The sequence below is a fragment of the Ceratotherium simum genome, chromosome 25, assembly GCF_057802395.1.
Source record: "Ceratotherium simum simum isolate JZ-2026a chromosome 25, ASM5780239v1, whole genome shotgun sequence".
NCBI classification, from domain to species: Eukaryota; Metazoa; Chordata; class Mammalia; order Perissodactyla; family Rhinocerotidae; genus Ceratotherium; species Ceratotherium simum.
Window position 1 is genome coordinate 11,434,077 of NC_141924.1, and position 26,550 is coordinate 11,460,626.

The 26,550-nt window shown below is 49.5% G+C and overlaps 1 protein-coding gene across 2 annotated transcripts; it reads right to left on the reverse strand.

Annotated features, from left to right (window-relative positions):
• Positions 1–1,100: 1,100 nt before the first annotated feature.
• Positions 1,101–26,460, reverse strand: GTPBP1 (GTP binding protein 1). Of its 2 annotated transcripts, XM_004437865.3 has the most exons (12): positions 26,254–26,460; positions 23,542–23,653; positions 17,172–17,352; positions 16,244–16,592; positions 10,301–10,424; positions 9,325–9,439; positions 7,700–7,844; positions 7,386–7,568; positions 6,456–6,591; positions 5,653–5,831; positions 4,694–4,894; positions 1,101–3,779 (listed from the first exon to the last, which is right to left on the reverse strand). In XM_004437865.3, the coding sequence occupies exons 1-12, from the start codon at positions 26,443–26,445 to the stop codon at positions 3,687–3,689; spliced, it is 2,010 nt and encodes a 669-aa protein (XP_004437922.1). In that variant the 5' UTR covers positions 26,446–26,460; the 3' UTR covers positions 1,101–3,686. The 2 variants fall into 2 exon arrangements, with proteins under 2 accessions (XP_004437922.1, XP_014648701.1); XM_014793215.2 differs by lacking the exon at positions 23,542–23,653 and having other exon boundaries at positions 26,254–26,380.
• Between the last annotated feature and the right edge of the window lie 90 nt (positions 26,461–26,550).

The window sequence follows — 26,550 nt, forward strand, 5'->3', positions numbered from 1 at the left end:
CTGGCCATCACAGAGGGAGTCTGCTCTTGGGAAAACGAGAGAATGAATTCTGAGCCAAAACAATGCCCCAAAGACTTATTCCTAAACTTTAGAAACCTGGGCCTCTCAGCTAAATCCCCGCCATGATGGAGGATGGGGCCTGAGGCAGGCCCTGCTCCAATGATTCTGGGCTCAAGGGTTGGCAGGAGAAATACGTGAGGTGGCTTTATTAGCCATCACTGATATCACATTATGAAGCAGGAGGCAGCCGTTTGAGCAGAAGGTAGGAAAAGTCACCCATTTCACTACTGACCACATTGGCCTTCAGTGTGGTGGTCCTCCTCTGTGGGAGTTAGACATTTGCCCCTTGTACCTGTGCTGGGATGGGACAGGGAGGTGGGTCCCCTGAGGAGCCAGAATCTGCCAGCTCAGGGGAGCAGGTCCTGGCCCTTCCCCACAAATCCCACCCCCCTCACCCCCACCCCCCGGATTCAGCGCCTCCAATGAGCTGCTTGAAGAGCCAGGGGCAGGTCCTGACTGGCACCTGGCCCACCTGGCTGGGCCCCCTCACAGCTGAGAAAATCTAGGCAAGAATAGGTCGGGAGGAGGGGTTTGAGGATGAGCTGCCACAGGAGAGGGTGGTGGGTGGAGTCCAAATCCAGCCCGAGGCTTTGGAACAGTTCCTCAACCCCTCAGCTCTATGTCCAGCGAGTCCTACGGCTTGCCCCCCAGCAACCGCTCACTTCATCTCCCCCTATTTCACTCAACACCTGCGCTGTATCTAGCACCATTTTTCAACAAAGGAGACATCCCCAAACACCAATAAACGAGTCCCTGGAACTTGTCACACACTGTCAGGGCACAGTGCCTCTGCTCGTGCCCTCCAGGCCAGGCATGTGCCCTCTGCCCGTCTGCACACATTCTAATCCTATTGGCCCCTCAACCCTCACACCGTCTTCTCTATGGTACATCCCATGTCCCCAGTCAAAGCTGTGCCTCCCCGGCACCTAGGCACATTCCTATACCTTCTTCTGTGCCAGGGAGGCCAATAAGCCAGCACAGTGGTCCTCACTGAACTCAAGACAGCACAAACGCCAGCTGCATGTACAGAAGGGTCAGGATTTGCCATTTGAAATGATCAGATTAACAACTTTATTCTTTATCAACTACAAAAGGGCTGGTGTTTTATTCCAAATGGATAGTTGGTAGAGCTGAGACCCATAGGGGACCTTTGTTGTCCCTGCTAACAACAGTAAAATGCTGTATTCAGTCACCCCCCCTGCTGGCAGGTGTGGGCCTAGTGACCACAGAGATCCAGACCTACGTCCTGAGCGTCGGGCCAGAGGAGGGCAGAGGCCACAGCTTCCTAATATAAAGAAAGTGGTTATGCTCACAGGGCAAAAGAGCTCAAGCAAAATGGGGTTCTGCCTGCTCTGAGGTTCCGCCATGGCCAAGTCCTGTGGAAACACAAATTCCACAGCACCTGCCATGGGGACAGACAGAAGAGGAGTGCTCAACGCTGGAGCCCCTGTAAGCAGAACCAGAGTCAAAAAGCCGAAGGACATGCCAGAGTGACTGACGGGGACCGGCTAGGGGCGAGGGCTGGTGTAGGAACGGACACGCCTGCTGGTGGCACTGCTCCTCTGAGCTTCTACCACCACCTCCCTGCGAGAAGGTGGCTGCGAATGTCATAGTACATGAAGTGAGTGAGACACCTGGCACAGCCCCACCACAGGGCAGATGTGTCAATGCCACGTTTCTCCTTTCCAGCCTGTCCCCCAGCCTGTGGCCTCTGCTATGGACTTGGGAACCAGTGTGAGCGGTAAGCAGCACGGTGACCATTCACTGGGCACTTCCCACGTGCTGGGCATCTTGTCACGGCCTCACATACTCTCAGTGAATCCTCACAACAACCCTGACAGAGGCATCTACCTCTTGCTGTAGATGAGGAAACTGAGGTTCAGAGAAGGTTGGCAAGTCGTCCCGTGTCACCACTGGTGGAGGAGCCTGGGTTTTGAAGCCACGCCTAACTGACAGAGCTGGGCTCCTCCTGGCCCTGCCCTGCTCCGCAGCCGGGGGCTCTAGCAGGCAGAGCGAGCGTTCCCGGTGGCAGCGCCTCCACCGGGAGGGGCTGGGCAGGGAACACAACATTGTCAACTTCAAACAAACTTTTATTTTGTGCGCTGGTCTGGTCAGTCCATGGCCACAGGTCAGTGGTAACTAGGAATAATTGGAAGGAGGGTTGGAGAGGGAATCAGCAGCCTGGAAGGAGGAAGAACAGAGAAGGGTTGGGGACAGGAGGGAGGGAAGGCTAAGGAGGGACCCAGCAGGCTGGGTGTCTGCCCAGCTAGAGAAAGAACACATCTCCGCCCATCAGTCCACCCTAACCTGGGGACTTCAGTCCCCAGCTCAGACCAGGCTGGTTCGGGGCCCCCGTTGCCATCTCTGTCCTGGGCAATCCCACCCCCACCCAGGCAGTGATTTTTCCAGAGGGCTTAATGCTCTGTGCTGGGCCTGGAAGAGTCTTTTTCACTATCCCTGCCTGCCCTCCCTGCACCCCAATCAGGGTTTCCAAACCTGGGGCTCAGGCCCTTCACTGTTGTGCTCCTGTAGCAGCCATACTGGGGTGACGTGGCAGGGGTGTGGTGGGGAAGGAGGGGTTCCAGTCCCAGCCTGACTCAGAGGAACACCCCATAGCCCCACCAACAGGGGGTGCTAGTGAGCATGACCCCAAGCAGGCTGAGCCCAGCCTAGGCCATCAGTGCCCCAAGGCCCAGCAAGATTCAGAGTCCAAGTCCAAGCAGGAGGTGGCTTCTCGGTGAGGCAAGGGCCTCCAGCGTGGCAGATCGGCAGAGCAGGAGTCGCCCCAGCCAGCCAGGCAAACACAGGATTGTCTCCAAGGGAAAGCAAAGCCACCAGCTGTCTTTGGGTCAGTCAGTGGCAAGGGTCAGAGTTAGGGGCACAGAGGGTCCTACAGACCAGTTGCCTCTCCCCTCCACACATCTACAGATTACAACTCAAGAGCTTTTGGCATTATCTGTTCTGGGGTTTAAGGAGAAAAAGAGGGAGAGAGAGAAAGGGGGAAGCCACCACTCTCCACCCTGTTAAAATCCCACGTCACGGAAGGAGGGCTCCCTGCTCTGGCAGCAGTAGACACTTACACCTAGAAGCCCCCTAGGCAGGCTCCATGGAGGGGTTCTAGGCGCAGAGGAGAGTAAGCCAGGGAAGGAGGGTGCTCCTCAGCTCCTGACAGCCCCTAAAGGTTCCCACAGAGACACACGGACGAACGGGCGGGCGGCCAGTTGCTGGAGGCTGGTGGGCAGCCATGGAAGAGACAAGGAGAGACTGCCAGGGCCCTGACCGGCTGCACTCCTGCACCACACACACAGCCACACATACACACCCACACACGATAGAGAGATATATAATAAAAAGAATAAAAACTAAGGGCCCAGATGTACAAAAAATGTGAGTGAGGAAGAAGACAGGGAAGAGGGTGGGAGATGGCCAGTCCTCCGGAAGTCTGGCCACCTTCCTCAGCTTATAAATTACAACCCCCCTGGAAAACGGGGGTAGGGGGAATGATGAGGCTCCGGCTGTGGCCTGGGGGAGGGTGGGTGGTGGTCAGAGCTGCTCTGGCCCATCTGGTGGAGCAGTGGCCAGAGTACGAGGATCCTTTGGGTGGTGGGGGTGGGCCAGGGGGAGATTCAGCAGCCACTGGCAGGAGTCACGCAGGCCCCCTGGGACTTCACCTTGTGACGCTGGCCCCCCCGTCGCCGGCCCCCGCTGCTGGGCTTGGGCTGTAAGAGAAAAAGAAGTTTGAGAAGCAGTGGTCTACTGGGAACAGGACAGGACAGTAGAGGGGCCAGGACAGCGGGAAGAAGGGGCAGGAAACGAGCCAGTTGGTCCCAGTCTAGCCTGAGTGGTCATCTCTGATGTGACCCAGAGCCTGGCACTTCTCCTCTGTGAGATGGAACGGGCCCACCCTGCCTTCCTCCTGAGTGGATGGGTCACATGTGATAATCGTGTGAGAGGAAGCTGTTCAGAGAAGCACAAAGAGAGAAGGAACCAACATCTGCCACTGCTGATAGGTGGAAAGAGAAAGGGAATGAAGGAGCCAGAGGAAAGGCTCAGTGCGGGAAAGAGAGAAGAGGAGGCAGAGAGAGAAGACTCTGGAAGGAGCAATGTGAGGGGGCGCTGGGAGACAGCCAGGGGACAGAGCTGGTAGGAGATGCTGAGTGAGAGCCACAAAGACACAGGGCCCAAGGCCACCTACCCCTCCAGAGGTGTCATGTTGGGGAGGAGGCACAGGAGGACCCTCTAAGGCAGTGTCTCTCAAACCTTTTGGACAGCAGCACACACACACATCACTCACACTCACATACACACAATACTACTCTGACTATGAAAGGGAAACTGACATTTTTCTATTCTATTTGATTGAAAGGAAATGCTAATCAGGACCAATTAAGTTGATTTTATGTAGGCCACATCTCAAAGTTTGAAAAACACTGTCTTAAGAGACAAACAGCTCACACTTAGATAGCACTTATGTGCGAGGAGTTGTGGGAAACACCTTCTATCTATGAACAGACGAAGCAGTGAGCGAAGGATGCCTGAGACTCTCCTACTTGTCACCTCTACCAACTAGAGTAATAGCCACCATGCCCCCCCTCAGCCAGGGGCCCAGGACCAGCCTGGGATGCACGCTCACCTGTGGCTGGAGACTGCTGGACGCAGCTGGCTGTGCAGCTCCTAGAGAGCTAGCTTCATCTCCAAGTTGGGGCGCCCCTAGTGCCGGCCCTCCAGATGAGCCTCCATCCTCTCGTTTGGTCAGGGGGCCCTTTTTCGTTGACTGCATTTTAATCTGCTGGGGCTTGGAGTTCATTGGGGAGTTGTTGGTGGTCTGGAGGAGCTGCAGGAGCCAAGGGGGTGAGGTTGAGGCCTGAGCTGCAGGCAGTGACATCAGCTCAGCTGCCCACTCCCCCACCGCCACCCTCTCTCAGGAACTTCTCACTCCCCCCCGGGCTGCTCCTGGGCAAGGCGGATGGCAGGAGGGCCATAACAGGGGCAGTGGATGAAGAGATGTTCTCATCTCCACTCAGCATCCCAGGACCGCCACGGCCCAGGCTGACGTCGCACCTGCCTCAGCCTAGCTCAGAAGGACTCCACCCTGTTCCCTGCTCCGGTTGTTCTTCCCACAGACCATCTGCGTACCTCGGCCATCTCCCACTCAGCCCAGCTCCCAGGCCTGGATCTAGTTTGCCAGAGCCTGGTGAGCTGAACTCGAGGCTCTCTTCCCTGCTAAGCTGGCTGAAAGTCCTAAGAGCATCAACTGCATCTCCAGCCCCGGGGTCCTCCTCCCCCATAACAAGAGTCTGGAGCAAGTATTAACTTCAGTCCTCCCAAAGAGCCCAAGTGAATATCTCAGCAGCTAGAAATATTTGGAGTGTGGCTATACCAAATTTTAAGAGCCACTCAGGAGAGACATGCTGTTCCACCAGGAGGGATGTGCTATTCCAGTGCTCCCAAGGCAGGGACTGGTGCCTCTTCCCCTGGCAGTTAGGGAGATTCCATAGGACTTCTCAAGAAGAGCCTGTTGTGCTCATGGTTTAGAACTGGAGTGGCCCCTGGTGTTTCCTGGGGCAGGTGAGGAGGTCTGCCTGGCCATACCTTGGTGATGGTGCCCACAGCCTTGGTGCGGCCTTCCCGGAACACCAGCCGCTGGTCTATGTGCAGGTACTCGGGGGTCTTGATGAAGCGGAAGTGCACGGTGGCCTTGTCCCCAGTGCGCAGACAGTCCTTGTCCATGCTCAGAATGGTGGCTGTCTGCCTGATGCTGCCACAGTGCACTGCCAAGGGACCGGGAGGTCAGGACAGGCTTGAGCTGCCCAGTGCGCTCAGGTCAGGGAAGGCAGTGAAGGAAAGCATGAAATATGCTTGAGCTGCGGCAGGCCACAGACCTCAGGGAGCCTGAGCGTGGCCGAGCGAGCCGGGGGCCTGCACTTGGATCTGATCCTGCCTCGCGCTCTCCCACCCTTTCCTCCAGTTAGACCCCACCTGCCCCTGGACTCATGTTCCTGAGTACAGGGCACTCTGTTTGCATGTGTGCCTTCTCTGGACTGTTGGCTTCTAGACGACAGGGCCCTTGCCCATCTCTTCTTTGTCCCCAGCCCCTTGGCAACACTGCCTGGCACGGCAGCACTCAGCAGACGTTTGCTGAGGGACTGAATGTGAGGTCCTTGAGGGCAGGTCTGGGTCTCCAGAGCCCCACACAGAGCTAGCACTCGGTGAGTGACTGCAGGACTGAATAAATGCCGCAGCGCGTGGGTGGAACAGAGGGGATGACATGTACACAGGATAGAGACCTGCCTCTTGGCTGGAGCTGAAACGTTGGGGTTTGGGTTGCTAGCGCACCTTCTAGGGGGAGCTACAGCAGGGGACCTCCTGGGCTGGCAGCGCCCTTAGACACTTACCCATGGCCTGGTAGCGTGGGCTAATCGTGGTGGGGTGGTGGAGGACAAGGATCTCGGCCTCAAACTCCCAGGATGCTTGGGGATTCAAGCGTGGGGAAACCATCACCATGCCCTTCCGGATGGACGAGCGCTTGATCTGAAAGAAGGAGGGAATCCCAGACCTCAAGGTCATTAATGCCTTTTGGCTGACCCCTGGTCCTGGAGGACCAGCAGCCCTTCTGGGAATGGGGACTACCCCAACTCGGCTTTGCCGTCACTGCACTGGACCGTAGGGTGGTGGGGTGGACAGTACAATGCAGACTGTACTGCTCTGTGGGAAACCTGGGCAGTGTGGTGGGGGTCAGCAAGCACTGCATGCAGGAAGTGGCAATTCACTGCACCTTCCTTGAAGGATAGGGAAGAATTCAGCGGGTGGTGAGAGGACAACGGCAGGCAAGCATTCAGGTAGAAAGAACAGGGCAAGCAGAACATGACTGTTGGCGGGAATAAACAAAGTTCCGTTTTGCTGGTTAATTTTGTTGGCAGGGAAGGTTAAGTGACCACAGAGCTAGCACTCACCCCAATCCCCAGGGGTAGAAGGCCAGACAGGAAGAGGATTTGGCATGACTCCAGTGGCCCTACGCAGAAGGACCCTCAGCACAGTAGGGAGGCACCTATCTGACCTCACCACTGAACTCAGCACTCTGTTCTGGCACTATGGGGAGGGACAGAGCTTAGGAGGCAGCAGGCCTGGGTTCAACTCCTGGCTCTAGTACTTATTAGCTGTGTGCTCCTGGGCAAGTTACTTGGGCTCTCTGAGCCTCAGTTTCCTCATCTGTAAAGTGAGATCAGTAATCCCTGCCTTGCAAAGCAGCCATGAGGACTGGAGATGGCCCGGAGCCTAGCAAAATGCAGAGTCTGAGGAGAGTTTTTGGTATTATCAATACTCACCTTCTTCAGTGCAAAGGAGGCCGTCTGCCCCCCCCGCACCTCCTTGACAGGCATTCGCTTGCGATGGATCGATTTTACAGCAATGGACAGGAAGTTACCCAGGGGATCTGGGCCCAGCAGCAGTGTGTCATTCAGCTTGATCAGGCCCCTCAGTGTTGTCCCCGACACTACTGTTCCCACACCCTGCAGAGAAGACCCTGACCCAGTAAGTCCATCCTCACTCGGGCCCTCCCCACCACCAACTTGCCCCAACACCCCTGTAGGAAGTGCCCACCCAGCCTCATGCCCTGCTCAGTCCACCAGAAGCCACTCACCGGGACAGAGTAGGTGTCATCAATCTGAAACTCAGCAGGCTCTTCCTCCCGGTAGCTGGTGCGGGGAGAGAGGAGATTGAGGAACATCTTCAGCAGATCTAGATTCTCGCCTGTAACGTTGGAGATCTGGAATATTGGGCACATCCTAAGTGGAGAGTGAAGACAAAGGAAAAAAGGAGCTCAGGTGGCCAGCCCCTGCCTGACCCAGGGTGGGAGCAGCAGGAGGGCTCCTGGAACAGCTGCTTCTCTAAGGGCCCCACTGTCCCGTCCCCGGCTCTATCCCTCTGCCCCAACCTAGCAACTCCCAGCCAAACCTGCTCCAAGGCCGCCTTCTCTTACTCAGTTTTGTCTTTGAAATCAGTCCCCTCCTCTCTGTCCCTCCACCACTGCTCTACTTCAGGAGCTCATGATTGCCTCTTCTTCCTAACGCACACATGTGCTTGCTTAAAATCCTTAACCATCTTTCCGTTGCAGAGAAGACAGTCTGAATCCCTCCTCCCAACATCTCTGCAGGTTTATTTCTCTCAAAGTCCCATATTCCCGCCAGACCAGAGAACCTTCCCTTCTCCTAAAAGCTTGGTACTTTTGTGCCCTCATATATATTTGTTCACTCTGATCCTGCTGCCTGAATTCCTTCCCTCTTGTCCAACTACCAAATCCTCTCATCCTTCAGAGCCCATCTCCAATGCTGCTTCTTTCCCGGATGGGCACTCTCCACTCCTCTGAGTTCTAGAAGAACTTTTTGTGTCTCTGTTACACATGACTATGTCTGATTTTCCATCAGAGTTATCTCCATAGCCTCTATATCTCCTATCCACGGTTAGTCAAACTCCTTGAGATCAGAAATTATATATTCCCCATAGCTCCTAGAATAGCACCTGCAAAGAACAGACATTGGACAAAATGAACGAATTGAAGTGCGGCCAGCTGAAATGTACCCCCTCTGCCAGCCAAATGGTGGTACTGAAGACAGCATCAGGGCAGAGCCACACGCCAAAATGCCAGGCTGCTCTGGGTCCTGTACTATAGATCAAGCCAGGAGGCAGATGGCTCCTAAGCAGCCCCAAGACTCTGGGAGAAGGAACGGATCTAATGAAGTTCACTATTATCAAGAGAGTAACTCTGACCAAGGAGCTGACCACCTTGAGGACAAGGACCATGCCCAAGTCAACTGAATCCTCAATGCCTAGAAGAAGAGCCTGGTGCAGACCAAACACCCAATAAATATGGAATCAAAGGTTACCTAATGAGTAAATGCCAAAACTGATCTGTGATTAGAGCTTTTGAGAAACAAGAGTATAAAACAATTAATAATAGCAGTTATAAAAATGGCTGTGTCTCAATCACACAGCAGCCAGGCACAGTGGTAAGTGCTTTCCATATATCATTTCCAACACTTACGAGAGCCCTATGGGGAAGGTAATATTATTCCCATTTCACAGATAAGGACATTGAAGTCTCAGCTGGGATTCCAACCTCAGCGAGGCTAGCACCTCAGAATCTGGGTCACCTGATATAGCCCCTGGGCAATACTGCCACCTGGGAGACCCTGAGCTGAGACGAGAATCTTCTATTTCATCCAATCGCTGTACCTGCCCAGAAGTGAATGCTCACTACCCCATTACCTCTCAGAACTGAAGTTGGAGGCCGTAACAATCACATCGTCCTTGCTCTGCACCAGCACAGGGATCTTCCGGCAGCCTGGTGACTTCAGCAGGCGCTGTAACAGCTTCAGGGTTTCTTAAAGGGTGAAATGGAACAGAATTAGGGGGACACGGCCTTCTCTTTGAGCAGGTTTCCAGGACAAGATAGGTCCACTCATTACTGACGCAAGCAGGAGACAGATAGATGGACCAGTGTTAAATGCCACAATGCCTGGAAAAGTAAAAAGGAGGACCAAAACTTGCGGTGTATGTGCTTGCTAGAGTAGAAAGAGAGCACAGATGGGGCCTGTCTGCTAGGGTTCTGAGTCTGAAACCCGTCGGATTTCTCCAGAGTCTCTAGAAGACCCACATCCTGTAAGTTAGTGACTTGGGGGTCCACGAGAAGGACAATGTTCTCACCAGAGTGATCTGCTTCCTGGAAAAAAATTCATCTGACAATAGGATCTCTAGGACATTTAGACACCTGCAGAAGCCCTTATGAGGCCCTCCAAAAGGACACCTCTCCACTTGTCTTCTACATCTGTAGCCGTGAGGGAGAAATGCACGAAGGCCTAATCCTGTAACCCTGTTTTGAAGCCTTTGGTGGTCAAAGGTAATCAGATCCTCTGCCCAAATGTTTTCATACATATCCAGCTTAGATGGTAAAACCCAACCCCTTCTGCCCGAGGCCATCTGAAAAGAGGTGCCAAATTAGGGATCTCAAGGATTTGGAACCAGAAGGAACAAAGAGCAGCTAATTATAGGCTATACTCAGACCAAGAGCTAAAGAGGGGAGGAAACAGAAGATTCTGGGTTGATGGAAATTCAGGCCAAGGTCTGAGCACAGACAAGGAAGCAGAAGATTCGGGGCTGAAGCCCTGGCAGTAAACCACCAAGGAGCCATAGTGTGTGACAGTCCCAAACAGAGAGACTGCTGCTAGCTAGAGGCTTTACTTACCTTGCAGGATGTTGGCAGGACACATGTCAATCTTGGTAACTACCACAAAGACAGGCACATTGAGTGCCAACGCCAAGCCCAGGTGCTCCTTGGTCATCCCCACAATGCCAGCATTGCTGCCCACCTGCCCCAACACAGAAAGAACCGTCAGCACAAGAGAGACAGCGGTTGCTGCTGGGTAGGTATAGGGGCTCACAGAAGGCTAGGGCAAAAGAGAGCTCCCCTCTCTGAGGCCCCCATCAGAATAGGACACTGGAGGCACAAGTCTCAGGCCAGGAACAAAATGGCTGAGACGAAAGCTGGGCTAGGCACAGGCTGCTTTACCCTCTGATTCAACTACGTGGGTAAGCAATGGCAGCTACTATTACTGTTACTATTCCTTCCCATAGCAATACAGTCATACATCACTTAACCACGGGGATAAGTTCTGAGAAATGTGTCATTAGGCGATTTCGTTGCTGTGTGAACATCACAGAGTGTACTGACACAAACCTAGATGGTATAGCCCACTACACACCTAGGCTCTATAGTATAGCCTATTGCTTCTAGGCTACAAACCTGTATAGCATGTTGCTGTACTGAATACTGTAGGCAATCATAACACAATGATAAGTATTTGTGTATCTAAACACAGAAAAGGTACAGTCAAAATACAGTATAAAAGATAAAAAATGGTAGACCTGTATAGGGCACTTACCACGAATGGAGCTTGCAGGACTAGAAGTTGCTCTGGGTGAGTCAGTGAGTGAGTGGTGAGTGAATGTGAAGGCCTAGGACATTATAAACACTGTACACTTAGGCTACACTAATTTTTTTTTCTAATTTTCCTTTCTTCAATAATAAATTAACCTTAGCTTACTGTAACTTTTTTACTTTATAAACTTTTTAACTTTTTGACTCTTTTGTAATAACACAGCTTAAAACACAAACACATTGTACAGCTATACAAAAATATTTTCTTTATATCATTCTATCAGCTTTTTTCTATTTTTAAAATTTTTTACTTTTTAAACTTTTTTGTTAAAAAATAAGACACAAACACACACATTAGCCTAGGCCACACAGGGTCAGGATAATCAACATCCCTGTCTTCCCCCTACACTTGTCCTCCTGGAAGCTTCAGGGGCAGTAACATGCATGGAGCTGTCATCTCCTGTGATAGCAATGCCTTCTTATGGAATACCTCTTGAAGGACCTGCCTGAGGCTCTTCTTGAGGAGGTGTTACTCTTTTCAGAAATATGTCCACGGTGGTTTCCTTGGTTTGTTTCTTTTTCTCATCACAGATTTGCTTGTAAGCAGACAATGCATCATGAACATTCTTCTCTATTAATGAAAACCTTTCGGTGTTGGGGTCCATATTTTCAAACTTTTTAAGGAGCTTGTTGAGGTCTGCAAAAGCTTCTGCTAAACCCTTCACTGAATTTTCTTAAGAGTTCTTCTTTTTCTCCTGCAGTTTCCTTTTCTCTTGCCTCTTCTTCAGCTACGCATTCCTGTTCCAGTTCCAACAAGTCCTCAGTAGTCAGTTCCTCAGGAACCACCTCTAGGAGCTCCTCAATGTCATCCTCATCTACACCCAGGTTAAAGTTGTTTGCCATCTTAATCTCAGTCTTGCTGATTTTTGCAACCTCCTCATCCTTTGCAAATCCTGTGAAGTCATGGATGAAGAAGTCTTGAGTGTCTTCTTCCAGATGCCATTCATCTCCCTGGTGACACCAAGCCCAAGCAAGGTTCCTGATGTAGTCATAGATGTTGTAATCCTTCCAGAATTGCATCAGTGTCTTCCTCAGTTGCAGCAATAGCCTGGGCAAAGGTCCTCCTCAGCTAGTAGGCCTTAAAAGCTTCTACCACTCCTTAATCCATTGGTTGCATCAAAGAGGTGATGTTTGGAGGCAGAAACACCACTTTGATATTGGGATGAAGATCACCAATAAAAGGAGGATGTCCGGGAGCATTATCAACAATAAGCAAAATCTTGAAAGGTATGTTATTCTCCAAACAGTACTTCTCCATTTCACTGAGATAGCAATTCAGGAGGGCATCTTGGAAGAGGAGATGGATCATCCATGACTTCTTATTGCTCCGTAGTACACTGGCAGTGTGTGCTTACTGATATGCTTGAACGCCCTGGGGTTCTCACTGTGCCAGATCACAAAGGGTTTCAATTTGTAGCCTGCAACATTGCCCCCAAGCAAGACTGTTATCTTGTCCTTAAAAGGCTTGAAACCTGGCACTGACTTGGCTCCTTATGGATGAAAGTCCTTTCAGGCATCCATTTCCAGAATAGGAAGGTTTCAACCATACTGAATATTTGCTCTAGCAAGTAATCTTCCTCCACAATCAGCTTATCTAGAGTTCCCAAAAATTCCTCAGCTGCCTTCAAATCAGCACTCAAAGACCCACTCCTCACTTACACATTATGTAATAAATAATGATTCTTGAGTTGTTTAAACCACCCAGAGCTAACATAAATTCAACACTGTAATCAGGTCCACCCTTTTTTTTCAACATTGCAAACAAACTTTTTGCTTTGGCTATGATCATCATGGTGCTGAGAGGAACATGCTTATGTGTCTGTTCTTCAATTCAGGTCATTAGAAGTTTCTCCATGTCTGATATAGGCCTTTCTCAAATTTTGTTTAGTCTCGCCTTCAACGAAGCAGATCCTTTAACAGCCTGTCACTTTGTTCTTGTTCTTCAAGATCACAGCTATGGTGGCAGGGGACATGTCTGATTGGCGTGCAATAAACATCACTAATTTTCCACCTTCGTATTCTTTAATCACTTTTAATTTTGTTTCCAGGTCAATCACTCGACATGGCCTCTTAGTGGCAACATTAGCAGTGGATTTTGTATGCTTAGGGGCCATGATGAACAAAACAACGTGAGACTAAATAAAGCACAAGAGAAAATGATGCAGTCAAGAGTAAATGAGATATATGAGGCTGCTGCCGGTATAACACGGCATACTGTTTCACAGTAAACTTTTTTTTTATAAGTAGAAAGAAACACTTAAAATAACAATAAAAAGTATAGTATAGTAAATAGATAAACCAGTAACATAGTCATGTATCATCATTACCAAGTATTATGTACTGTACGTGATTGCGTGTGCTATACTTTTATATGACTGGCAGCAGAGGAGGTTTTTTTACACCAGCATCACCACAAACACGTGAGTAATGTGTTGCACTATGACTTTACGATGGCTACAACGTCACTAGGTGATAGGAATTTTTCAGCTCCATTATAATCTAATAGGACCACCATCATATATGTGGTCTGTAGTTGACTGAAACGTCATTATGTGGCACACGACTGTAAATGTTTCTAAATATCACCATAAAGTGTGGTTAAATAAATTAGGACACATGCACAAGTATGCCATATAAAAGAAAGAGGACTCTTACCTACCGATATAGGATAATCTCTAAGATATGTTTTTAAGGGAAAAAAAGCAAGGTATATACAGCATACTACCATAAAAAGAGTGGTGATTGGATCATTGTTTGAAAAAAAGCAACTGTAAGACATACGGGGAACATCTGAGATAATATAAACACTTATAGACTAGATATTGAATGGGGGCCAGCCCGGTGGCGTAGCGGTTAAGTGCGCACACTCCGCTGTGGCGGCCCGGATCCTTGTTGCGCACTGATGCACCGTTTATCAAGCCACGCTGTGGCGGCATCCCATATAAAGTAGAGGAGGATGGGCACAGACGTTAGCCCAGGGCCAGTCTTCCTCAGCAAAAAAGAGGAGGATTGGCATCGGATGTTAGCTCAGGGCTGATCTTCCTCACAAAAACAAACAAACAAAAAGAAGACATTGGATGATATTAAAGAACTCATGTTCATCTTCTTGGTTGCAATAACAGTAAGAGACAGTTCTTACTTTTAGGAACTGTGTGCTGCAATATTTGGGGATGAAGAGTCACCATGTCTATAACCTACTTCAAATGATTCAGCCAAAAAACCAAAAAAAAAAAAGACACACATAAGCATCTGTCACACGTACAGATGAAAATGGCAAAATGTTAACGACTGCTGATCTCTGAGCAGTGGATTTATGGTATTCATTGTACTGTTCTCTCAACTTCTCCGAACGTTGGAAATTGGAGGCAGAGAATACATACACTTGTGCTGGTATGATTACGAAATATCTCTGGAGGATCCATAAGAAACTGAAAATACTGGTTGCCTCTGGGAGGAAACTGGATGAAGGAGGCAGGCAGACTTTTCACTATGAGCCCTTTGGTACCTTTTTATTTTTATACCATATCAATGTGTTATTAAAACAAAATAAAATTAAAATTTCCATGACATATTTATATAGTGCTTTATACACTCCAGAGTGTTTTCAAGGGATGTTCTCATTTGATCCTCACAGTTCACAGATGAGCCACCACCCCACTGACACAGACGTCCCAGGCCTGTGTTCCCTTTTGCCTGCACCGAGATACCTCCACTCCCTCCCTCCTAACTCCTCCCCTTCCCTCCAACCACCTTTTCTACCCAACTTTGGTTTGCTTTTGCTTTTCCCAAGCTGGATGACACAGAGCTCTATCACTTTGTCATCTATACATTTTAAAGATTTTTTTTCCCTAGAAATCGATTACCATGGATCAATAATGAATATTTCACTGTTTTCTACAGAAATTTTTAATATTTGCATCATGGCCTAAAAGTCAGATAATATATAACACTTCATCTGGGGTGAAGATATTTCCATTAACTGGCCTGGCTCATTGCAGCTCAGTTAGAAAAATGCTCATTTTAAAATGGTTTCTATATCCTTCTTAATATCAACCCAACAACTCCCCCAAACACGCCCTATGTATCTTCCACTGAAACCCAGAGCAGCTTTCCTTAGCCCAGTCAAGAAGGTCAGTAACGGCCCTTTGAAATGCTCAAAGATATGGGAGATGAAATTACACTGAGATCCCATGAACCTTGAGCAGAGAGCCGACAAGAGCGTTCATACATACGTTCTGCCTCTCTTTACTCTCCAGTTTGGGGAGACTTTGCCTGAGAACCTGCGTCTGTGGGGTAACTTGATCAAGTTTTCTCTGAACAGATGCTTGTGTTTACTACACTTATTAACACAGGCAGCTGGAGGGACTGGGAAATGGGGAAGGGCTTTGAGAAAGACTTGCCAAAGGAAAACTTGCTCACTCGCTCGCTCGCTCTCTCTCTGTGAAAGCTATGAAGTTGTGACCAAGGCTGAGGACCTCTAGGACTCCCACTCTCTGGCCAGGGAGGAAGACCAAAGGGATCCAAATGCAAGCTTAGCAACATGATCTGACACAGAAGCCTCTACTCCCCTTCCTTTCCAGTTCACCTACATGAGGAGCCGCTTAAAAATCTGACTGTAAGCTCGATGGGAGCCCAGGACGGCCCTGTTCACTGCCGTATCCTCACAGTGCCAGGCACACAGAAGCCTCTCAACGAGTACCTGTGGACTGGCTGACACTCGTTCCAGGCTTCAAAAGAGGCCGCCTCTTAGACCCCTCTTGATTACTGCCTGTGCTCTCCTCCACTTCTTCCCCAAGACTCCCCATCTCTGAGGGTGCCGCCTGGTGTTCTCCTCAAAGTAGCCCACGCCCAGAAGAAAACATTTCTGAAGGTAACAAGTAAGCCGCAGGAGAAACCCTCCTCTACGCTTCTCTGAACACTAAGCAAGGTCTGCAAATAGCACGTCGGCTTTTACTTAGAGGATCTCTTCCTGGCCTAACCTAGGAGAGAGATCAAACTACACCCCTTGAGAAGACTGTAAATGTAAAGCTCAGAGGACTGGGCACCCCTGTAAAACTTGTCATCCTTAACCAATGTCAAAGCCCCAAACCAAGAGGCCTGTGTCTCAGAACAATTTCAAACACTTGCACATCCCCACACTCCCAACAGCCCAGCTGAAGCCTCCCCTCCTCAGGAGCACCTCACACTCACCATGAGCATGCAGAAGTCAGGCAAATGGCCCGTCATGCCAAAGACAGTGGTCTTCAGGTATTTCTCATGGCCAGCCAAGTCGATGAAAGTAATCACCTTAGTGGATTTCTCACAAATCTTTGTCCACTCCAGGCTGCCACCATGGCTGTCTGGCTTGTTCACCACATTGCCTTCGCTGTCAAAGCCCAGAATGTCGTTGCCCACACTGCTGGTGCGACCAGATTCAATTTCATGCTTGTGGCGGAAGAGTTTCTGGCGGGCAAAGCCTCGGCCGTTGTCCAGCTCCCCGTGTGTCAGGACCCCCAGAAGCGTGCTTTTGCCAGCATCCACGTTGCCCACTACTGCTACCCTGCGTGTACATGAACCCATACATCCATGTGAGAGTTGGTGGTGAGTGAAGTTAACCCCAGTAACTGGATCTGTCAGGACAGGCTTGCCCGAGCCCCTCCAGCTCACTGCTCCTCCTATTCATGGAGGAGCGCATTGGAAATGTTCCTGGGGCTGTATCCAGGGAGTAGAAAGAGTTACTCAGGAGGAAGTCGGCTCCCACCACAACGGCTTTCTCCCTTAACTTCCACTAGCTTTCCCAAAGTTGCCAGACAGCAGCCCCAAAGCCAAGGGAGGCACAAAATGCTCTCCTCCATTACCCTGGTTTTTAGCCTCACTGGCTGATGGGAAAGCAAATGCAGCCCAAAGAATGTACGGCTGGCCTCTCTCTGGCTCTTCCCAAATGGAAATATTTAGGGATGGGGGAGTACAGAAATAAAGAATGGAGCTATCCTGTCTCTGGACACTATTTCTATGCCTCAGGGGGAAGGAGTGAAGCAGACATACCAGGTGTCAAAGGCTTAATCACCACTCTCTGTGAAGCCCTAGACCCCAAGGTCATGCTGCAGGGGACCCCTGAACTGTTCTGGGGCCTCCTCACCTGACCTCCAGGAAGTCATTGTCTCCTACTCGTTTCCGGACCAGGTAATCACGCACACGGCCCCCAGCTTCTTGACGTTCCCGCAGGAGGATGACGTCGGCCTCTATCTGTTCCGCCATGCTCTTCACTGTGGCGTAGGAGGCCTCCATGTCAGCTTCACTCAGCCCGTACTCAGTCCCATCTGGTGACAAGAGCCCAGACATCAGCCTGCCAACAAGCCAGCCAATCAACCACCCTAACCAAGGCCACACCTGGGGCACTGGAGGGAAAAATGGCTCTCTTTACCTGACACTTCAAAAACTTGGGCACACACAGAGTTAATAAACAATAGTGCATGGGCTTCCCCATTAAGCAGGGAATTCATTAGTTCACTCAACAGTAATCACTGAGACTCTCCTAGGTTTTATGCTAAGCCTCATGCTGGGTGCTGGGAATACAGGTGCCCTTAGCGAGCTCACAGCACAGCGGGAGACAGACATGAAATTAATTAATTGCAATACAGCTTGAGTGCTATACTATAGAACCATACAAAGACATAAAGTGTAAGCAACTAGCATTGCCTGAGGAGGCTGAGAACAGCTTTGCAGGGTGCTGACTCCAGGCTGGGTCTCCAAGCGTGAAGAATGCGCCCGCAGAGAAAGGAGGAAAGACATCCTAGGAGAGAAGCAAAGCATGGAACATAGCAGAGCATGGCGCATTCAGGGACCAGTAAGCAGCTAGGCATGTCGGGGAGCAGGATATCCAGTGGCGGGAGACCACATGAGAGATGGAAGTGGTTAAGCAGACAGACAGCAACAAACACGTTATATACTAGGCAGTGGGAAGCCTTGGGGTTACGCAGGGAAGTAACATGATCAGATCGCTGTGGGCTAGAAAGATCTCTTGGGCGGCAGCATACAGTGTGCACTGGCAAGCAAGAGACCAGAAAGGGGGAGCCCAGTTAGGAAGTAATTCTAATAATGCAGGCAAGAGATAATGAAGGCAGGAGACAGAGGAAAACAGGAGAGAATTTAAAAATGATTTTAGGGCTAGATTTTTAACTGAGGTGGCTCAGGTGAAATGTCCAGCAAGTAGCTGGAAAAACAAGTCTGAGCTCAGGATGAGGAAGGGAGTCAAGCAGAAGGACAGACCAACCAACTAATCATTTATTGAGCATCTACTGTACTACAATCCCATCAGGTGCCTTCACATGGTGTCGGATTTAAGTCCTGCAATAACTCCCTCAGCTCTTCCTCCAGCCTCTCTATCTCCCAGAGCACCCCTGCTCCTTCCCTAGGCTCCCCCCCCGCAGCTTGTGCCCAACCTCTACTCATTTACCCCCTCTAAAGACCTTGCAGCACCTTCTCTCACCCCCTTCCACTTCTCCCCTTCCAAACAAACTCAAGTCATTCCAAAACTACGAAAAGCAAACCCACCCCCTCTTCCCTTGCTCCTGCTTATCTACTGAGCTACCATCTCCTCCAAGCATCTCGAAAGTAATCAACACTTGCTGACTGTATTTCCTCCCCACCTACTCACTCTGATCTGACAACTCTGGAAGAAACTAGTTTTCAAGTCATCAATGGCCTTCTAACCACTCATCCAACACCCTTTTCTTGATCCCTACAGCACTGGACACTGCTGGCCACCCTCCCTTTGCTTCTTGAATCACCACCCTCCCACCTTGCTTGCCTATTGCCTGAACTCTCCTGATTGACCTCCCCGCCCACTGGTTCCTCCTCCTCTGTCTCCTCTGCTGGGTCTCCCTGCTCCTGTCCCCTAAATGCCAGTCTTTTCCAGTAGTCAGTCAGTGGCCCTCTTCTCTATTCTCTAAGCATTCCCTTTAGCCATCTCATTCTATGGCTTCAACTGTCATTTTGAAAACTACAAAAACATTCATTTCTAGCACTTCTTCCAGAGCTTCTTTCCAGAGCTCTAGACTGAACTTCCAATTGCTCGCATGATAACGCCTAGAAGCCCGATGTCCAAACGCAACCACCTCACCCTCTTTTTAAACAACAGCACAAAAACTAACACCATTAATAAGGCATTTTAATCCTCACTGCAACCCTATAAGGTAGGCATTACTGTTCCCATTTAATAATGGGATAACAGAACCCAGAGAGGTCTCAGAGCTAGTAGGGAGCAGAGGGGGCGCCATGTGAGCTTGGGTCTTCTGATTCTAAACCTAGAGCTTGTTCCCCTGGCAAGGGCTCCTCTTAATGTCAGACCAGTTTCTCCTCTTGCCTTCCCTATTTCTGATGACATTATCATCCTTCCAGTCACCCAAGCTTAACACTCATCACTCCAGTCCTGCTGATCTAGCTTTATATCTCGCCTTTCTTTCCTCATCCCTGCTCTCCTCTTTTTGCCAATCCAATGCCACCAGCCTGATTCAGGCCCTTATTCTACCTGAATCGCCACAATAGACCCCTAACTGGTCTTAGCAAATCCAGTCTCTATTCCCTCCATGCCATCCTGCATAGACACACAAGCTTAAGCTCGTAAACAAAGCACAGCTCTGACATTGTCACTTTTGAGTCAAAGCCTTGGAAGGGCTCCCCAGGCCCAGCAGCATTCAGTTCCAATTCCTTAAAGTCCTCTTCCATTTATTCCACACACCCCCACCCCCTCTACTCTTCTAAGTTTTGTCCCACTGCAAGTGGCCCAGTCATCATCCCATGTTCTCTGCACTTTTCCAGCTCTATATGTTTGCTTGCATATTTCCTATCCTAGAAAACCCATCAGCGCATCTCCACCTGTCAAAACCCTATCCACTCTGCTCCCTTATGTCATTTACCATCCACCACATCTTGTGGAATAGTGTTTTGGATGCACATCCCCTCTCACTATACATAAGCATCTTGAGGACAGGGACCATATCTCAGACACTTCCTGGATGCCCCACAAGGGGTGCCTTTCCTACATCAAGTCCTCAAATGCTTGTAAAATGCAAAACAAATGAGCAAAGAGGGAGCAGTTGGGCTGAGGACTTTCTAAATGCATGGCCAACTGAGCTCTGGAAATCTCCTGGGTTAGAGAAGGGCTTGTTAGAAGTGTTCCTGAGAGAAGGCCTGTTAACCCTGCCATTCTTGCCAGACCTCCAAATTCTATCCAACCTTTCCTGCTTCTGGTACAATGAAAAGCAATGCTCTCAGGTCCTGTTCCACACCAGGGGGCAATCACCACTGTCACCCTGTCCATCTAGGGCTTCCAGAAAATGCCCCCAATCACATCACCCTTCTCCAGCATGCATTGCATTCCTCATTCTGTTGGAGTGGAAACAAAGACCAAGGAGAAAAGCCACAGAGGTCCAATTACTAAAGTCCACATATTCAGCCATGCAGGAACCGAATCACATAGATCTCCACCCTGCCATCTGATTTACCTTTCCTATACGCACTCTCCTGCTCAACGTGCTGCAAAGGCTCCCCAAACTTTTAGGATAAAAGTCTAAACTCTTTGGTATGGCATTCAAAGATCCTCAAGATCTGGGCCCTGCCTACCTGTCCAGCCTCCCCTCCTGACACTCCCAGCCTCACACTCTATACTCCCACTTTACTGAATCCCTTCTGGTCCACCAAATACTCCACAATTGCCAACGCCTCCATGCCTATGTGTGTGTGGCTTTCTCTGCTCACTCACTACTGACTCCATTTACCTGGAAAACTCCTACGCATCTTTTAAAATTAAGGAGGGTACCTCCTCCTTTGGAAAGGCTTTGAAGCCTTTCTTGACTCCCCCACAAAGACTTAACATGCCCCTTATGTTCCCTAAACTTTTAATACAGTACTTGGCTCTTAGAAAGTCATGACTTAATATTTGAGGAATGAACAAGGTGATTTTTGACAGAAATCTCATGGTAAGTCAACTATAACCTGGAACTCTTAAAAAATTACTACTGTAGGGCTGGCCCCGTGGTGCAGCGGTTAAGTGCACGCGTTGCACTGCTGGCGGCCCGGGTTTGGATCCCGGGCACGCACCGAGGCACCGTTTGTCAGGCCATGCTGTGGTGGCGTCCCATATAAAGTGGAGGAAGATGGGAACAGATGTTAGCCCAGGGCCAGTCTTCCTCAGCAAAAAGAGGATGATTGGCATAGACGTTAGCTCAGGGCTGATCTTCCTCACAAAAAAAGAAAAAATTACTACTGCAACCACTAATACTAGCTAACATTTATATAGTGCTTACTATACACCAAGTGTTAATCCTCACCATGACACAATGGGATAGATGCTATTACTATCCCCATTTTAAGACAAGGAAAAGAGCCAGCAGGCAAACTCAGACCTGCCAAGCTCCAGACCCTGAACTAACTACAAGGCCACACTGCCATCTTTTAAAATATTAATCTCAAATTAAGAATGTATACTTAAAGAGCACATTCCTCTGCACTGCTTAGAATTTTTTCATGTCTAATTTATCCATACAAAATTTCTCTGAGGTAGGATGGGGAAGGGTGTCATTATTCCCATTCTACAGATGAAGGAAGCGATAAACAGAGGTGAAGCACCAAGCACACACAGGGAATTAGTGATGAAGCTGATCCCTGGGGGCCTTACACCTGGTTTAGCCCTGTTTGATGTTCAACTTGCTTAACTAGTTATGATCCCGTTCTACCTCTAAAGAATTCCAGCAGGAAGAAGTCACTATGAATCTAACAGTATCCAACAGGTAGATGCAAAGATAATGCCTGGGTGTGCAGATGTGTTAATGAATGTTTGATATCTTTCTATGCTTGCCATGAAAGGGTTAATTAGTTGTGAGTTGCCAAGGCATGGTAAAATTCACTAAGAGTCCACATTAAAGCATAAAGGGGGAGAAGGGAGTCTTAAGAATCTGGGTCTGCAAAGAACAGTCCTAACACTTGTCAAAACTGATCTAGATATGGTTTCTTCAACTCTACAAGCGTGAAGTGATCTTTGAGTAGTTCATCTTATTACGGCAGGCCAGATGTGCACCTGACACAAAAGCTTTCAAAAGGCTACCAATGATCCCCTAGTCACCAAATGGAAGGGCCTTTTCTGAACCTGACTCTCCTTGCTGTGTCTGTAGCACCTGACAATGCTGACCAACTCCTTCCCTTTCTTGAATGCAACCTCTTGGTTTGTCTATCTCTCTGGCCATGCCTTCTTTAAGTTGATAAGACCTGACACCGGGGAGGTAGCAGCAAAGATGGAAAGGAAAGGATAGATACGAGAGACACTTCAAAGGAAGGCACAGCAGTATTTGGAGATGAAACCCTTCTTCCTTGTGTACTCTTGTAGCATTTCCAAACACTGTTCTCGCTACTGAGGTTATTTGTATATATGCCACCTTTCCTTCAGGGGACAGAACCAGATTTTAAGTATCCAAAAGTGCTTTGCAACAGTATCAAGCCCTTAGAAGATACTTAATAGATATCTGTCAAATAGTTAAAGAATCATTTTGAGATTTCCTCCATCTTAAACTCAGACTACAAAAGAATTACCTGCCTTTACAAAGCCTACATTCAGCAACGAGAACTGTTCCTTTAATGATGTATTGAGGCCTACCGGGGCCTCCTGCAAAGATGACAGAGACAGGTTCTGGTATGGGCTAAACTCACAATCGTAAACAAGCCCAGCTGCCATTTCAGCAAAGATAATGCCATAATGAAGAGGGTAAGTAGGCTTTGTATTGAAGGTCTAAACCAGGAACGACCAGGAAAAAAAAGCCCAAGATATAATCTGGGATTCTGTCATGGCGGTTGCCTTCCTCTATAAGAGTGGGCTCCATTACAATGGAATAAGCGGGTTGGAGGACAATAACAAGTCCCTTCCAGAATGGTAACAAGCCTCCATGTCTGACGGGATCTCACAGGGAGAAAAGAGGACCTCTGTTATCATAGCTACTCACACTGAATGGTCAGTGTAGTCTGAGGCAAGGCAGCCTTGCTGAAGAGAGGAATTCTGGGTGTCCTTTTCTTGCTGACATCAAGAAGAATCACAGAGGTTCTCTGCTAAATAGACAATAAGTAGCAATAGGATCTGTAAACCCGGCTTGGAGAGGAAGACCTAGAGCTACCCAGGGAAGGTTTAATTCTAGACCTAACTGTGACTTGCTCTATTACCTTGGACAAGAAGGTTCTTTGCCTTGTGCTTCTTTTCCCTTTATGCAAATGGAGAGTACTGGAGGTAGAAAAGAAGTATCTGTAAAACCGCTTAGAAAGTGAACCCTTAAAGTCAAGCACATTATGACCACTGAGGTGGGAACTGACAATATCACTTTGTCCTTTTATGTCCTCCCAAACAGTTCTGCAGACACTAAAGAATCACTGCAACTGAGACACATGAATAGAAAAAGTTGATAAAAGAGGGAAAATGTGCTCTAAATAATTTTTAAAAAATAAAGTGAAAGGAAAACTATGCTCACCTGATCCCTGCCCAATGACATATATGGTTTCTCCGCATCCCTCGTCCATCCTCTCCCACATCTGCCGAAGTAGGCTGTCATACTGCTCTGATGTAGGGCTCACTAGAACCAGCTAGAAGAGAAACCAACAGCCTTAGGACCACACTTACTAGAAGAGCACCACAGCCAAAGCAGACCAATAGCCTGACCAAAGATCCTGACTGAACCCCAGAGCACCCTAATCTAAAATAGCTACGCAGCCCCCTTATACCCTCTCTGCCTCTCCTTAAATAGCCTTTGAGCCTAAAGCCTTATACGATGTACTAAAATGAGTATGTCTGAACCACAACCCACAGAAAAGAGGGTGTGAGCAGCCTGCCTCCTGCTGCTTAACAGGAGGGGCAGGACCCACAAGGATTGAGAATTTGGCATTGTGGGCAGAAATTGATGAGCAGTGCTTTTACACCTGCATGCCAGAGTCTTCCACCTGCAGCTTGCAATTCACAGGACAGAGATCTCCTATACTGCCATGCCCTCCACCCGAAGCCAACTGTTCCCATCATAACAAAAGAAATCTGTTCCATCTTGCCTTCGCTATCTTGATTATTTAGGAATCAGCAGTAAAAACTGCTGCAAGACTTATCTTCATCAACAAAACACCATTACCACTAAGATGGGTATTAGCACCATCATTTTGCAAATTTCTGCCAATAACATTAAAATATCAACCACTTATTTGGGGAGGCCACTTACCAAGAGGCACGTCAGATCCCATTCTCTAACCACTCATGCGACCTTGGACAAAGAACTTAACCTCTCTAAGTCTCGATTTTTCAATCTATGAAATGGAGATAATACTACCCGCATCCTAAAGCCACTGGAAAGACCAAATAAGACAACATGTAAAGCACCTAGCCCACAGCTCAGTAAGTGGTAATTACAGTTTTTTTCACCCAATCATTGCTAGAAAAACCTTCCTGGATGAAACTGGCCACCACAGTTCACTAATTGTTTCTCCCCTTTGGAAGCTCTCAGAGCCTTAGGTCCTCACATTTAATTGTAGGAAGTGTATAAACTTATAGCTTCTAATCTCTTCCTCAGGAATCAATCTGTTCAACCCATCCCTTTTCTCCCTCCGCATCGTCAGTTTTTCTTTTCAACATCAACAATGTTTATACACACATAGCTTCTCAACTTGAAATAGTGAGGAGGACTTCCCCGGCTGCGTGATGAAGTAACACTTCCCTATCCTGGGACACTAAAGAAGTTGGTCAGGAAATGAAGGTACTACTCTCTTCGCAACTCTGCCCTGCAATTTCCCGTGTGTTTTCAGATTTCTTCAGCACCTTGACCATGAACTGACATCCAGCTGGTCTGCTTTTGAGTCAAGTACATCTCATAAAATTTCCTGAGTTGACTCATCAGAGCTTGTACTTGTAACTTAGGTGCTGCCTGGGTCTTTTGCAGCATGTCACATTGCCTCACACACTTCCCCTGACCGTCCCTCTCCAAGCTTGGCCACCCTCATTGTGGCATTAGAAGCACCAGACAGGACCACTGTGATAAGCCAGAGTGCTGGCTTCCAAGTGCTCAGCTGAGACTGGAGAGAGAGCGGTTGAAACGTGCTTGCTTAGGTTGCAGGGAAAGTCCTCCCCAGTCTGGGCCAAGTTTTATGCAATTTTGCCAACACAGACTGTGAAAAGTCACAAACATTTTCAAAGCTCGTTAAACATCTCTATTGTAACTATGCAACAACAGGAAGGAGGTGGTATTGTTCTATCTTCCATCCGCTGCTATTTAATCTGCACAGGGAATTATCAGTTTATTCAATTCACTTCAAACATTTACTGAGTAGTATACATCAGGCACTACAGTAAGCGTCTTACATACATTTCTCATTTTTACAAGGCATCTATACTTTAAAAATGATGTAGCTGGAGAACTGAGAGGTTAAGAAACTTTTCCAAGGTCACAGAGCCTTTTTAAGCGGCATGACAGGAAAGGCAACCCAGCTCTGTCCGTCTTTCCTTCAGCAATGCTAAGCACCTTCAAAACAGCAGTCACATCTTACACTCACTCTTTATCCCCACAATGCCAAGCAGACGGCGAGCCCTTAATTCCCGCCTACCTTCTCAAGAGCTCAGAAGACACGGTTTAAAACGTCCCTGATTACTCCATTCATACGAGGCGAGCTTCCACCCCCAGGAGGGCGAGATTATGGGTCACGCCATCTCTCACTTCTGTTCTGGGTGGATGTGTAAATCCCTAGACATTCCTCAGACACCCTTCTCCCCGACAGGGCGACTACTTTCTGTTCCCTCTCCCGACACCAGGAAGGGACGCGGCCGCCTCCCCGCCCCCTCGGACTACCGGACCCTACCGCCCCCGCTCCCCCTGCCCAAGCCGCCCGCCGGGCACGGTCCAGGGAGAGGACCACTCGGTCTCGGGGGGCGGCCCCGCGCGGGGAGCAGGCCGCCGGCGTCGGGCGCCCCTGTTCCACGTGGCGGAGCCCAAGGGTTGCGATCTCGGCGGGAGCCGGCCGGCGGGAGGCGGGAGGCCGCTCGGCGCCGCCGGGGGAGGACGCCCTCGCCCGGGAGCCCCTAGCGCGTCCCGCCACGGCAGGTGGGCGGGCTCGGGCCCTCCCGCGCCCGCCGTCGCCCCGGAGACGGCTCGGCCCGCCGCCCGCTCCCCTCAGCGCCCCGGCCCCTCAGCGCCGCCGGCGCCCGGGCCTACCTTACTGGTGAGGTCCAGCTCCGGCTCGCCGTTGAGCGCCTCGCCGTCCTCGCTGCAGTCCGAGTCGAAGCCGCTGTGTAGCCGGGCGGCAGCCGCCGCGGCCCTGGCCGCCCCCGGGGAGCTGGGCTCGGGGGCGAACATCGAGGCCGGGACCGGCGAGTCCATCGGGGAGCGACTCCGCTCCGCCGCCATCTTTAATAACTTAGGCTAATTCGTAGCCGGCCTCCCCGCCCTCCCTGCCTCATTTGCCTAACATATGCGTGGCCCCGCCCCGCACCTCAACTGAATAATCTATGC

Excerpts from the sequence above, each read along its gene's own strand:
- GTPBP1 (XM_004437865.3), bottom strand. The coding sequence starts at position 26,445 with ATGGCGGCGGAGCGGAGTCGCTCCCCGATGGACTCGCCGGTCCCGGCC. Across the intron at positions 16,593-17,171 it reads AATGACTTCCTGGAGGTCAG|GGTAGCAGTAGTGGGCAACG; the intron begins GTGAGGAGGCCC and ends ATGTACACGCAG. Across the intron at positions 9,440-10,300 it reads TCCTGCCAACATCCTGCAAG|AAACCCTGAAGCTGTTACAG; the intron begins GTAAGTAAAGCC and ends TCACCCTTTAAG.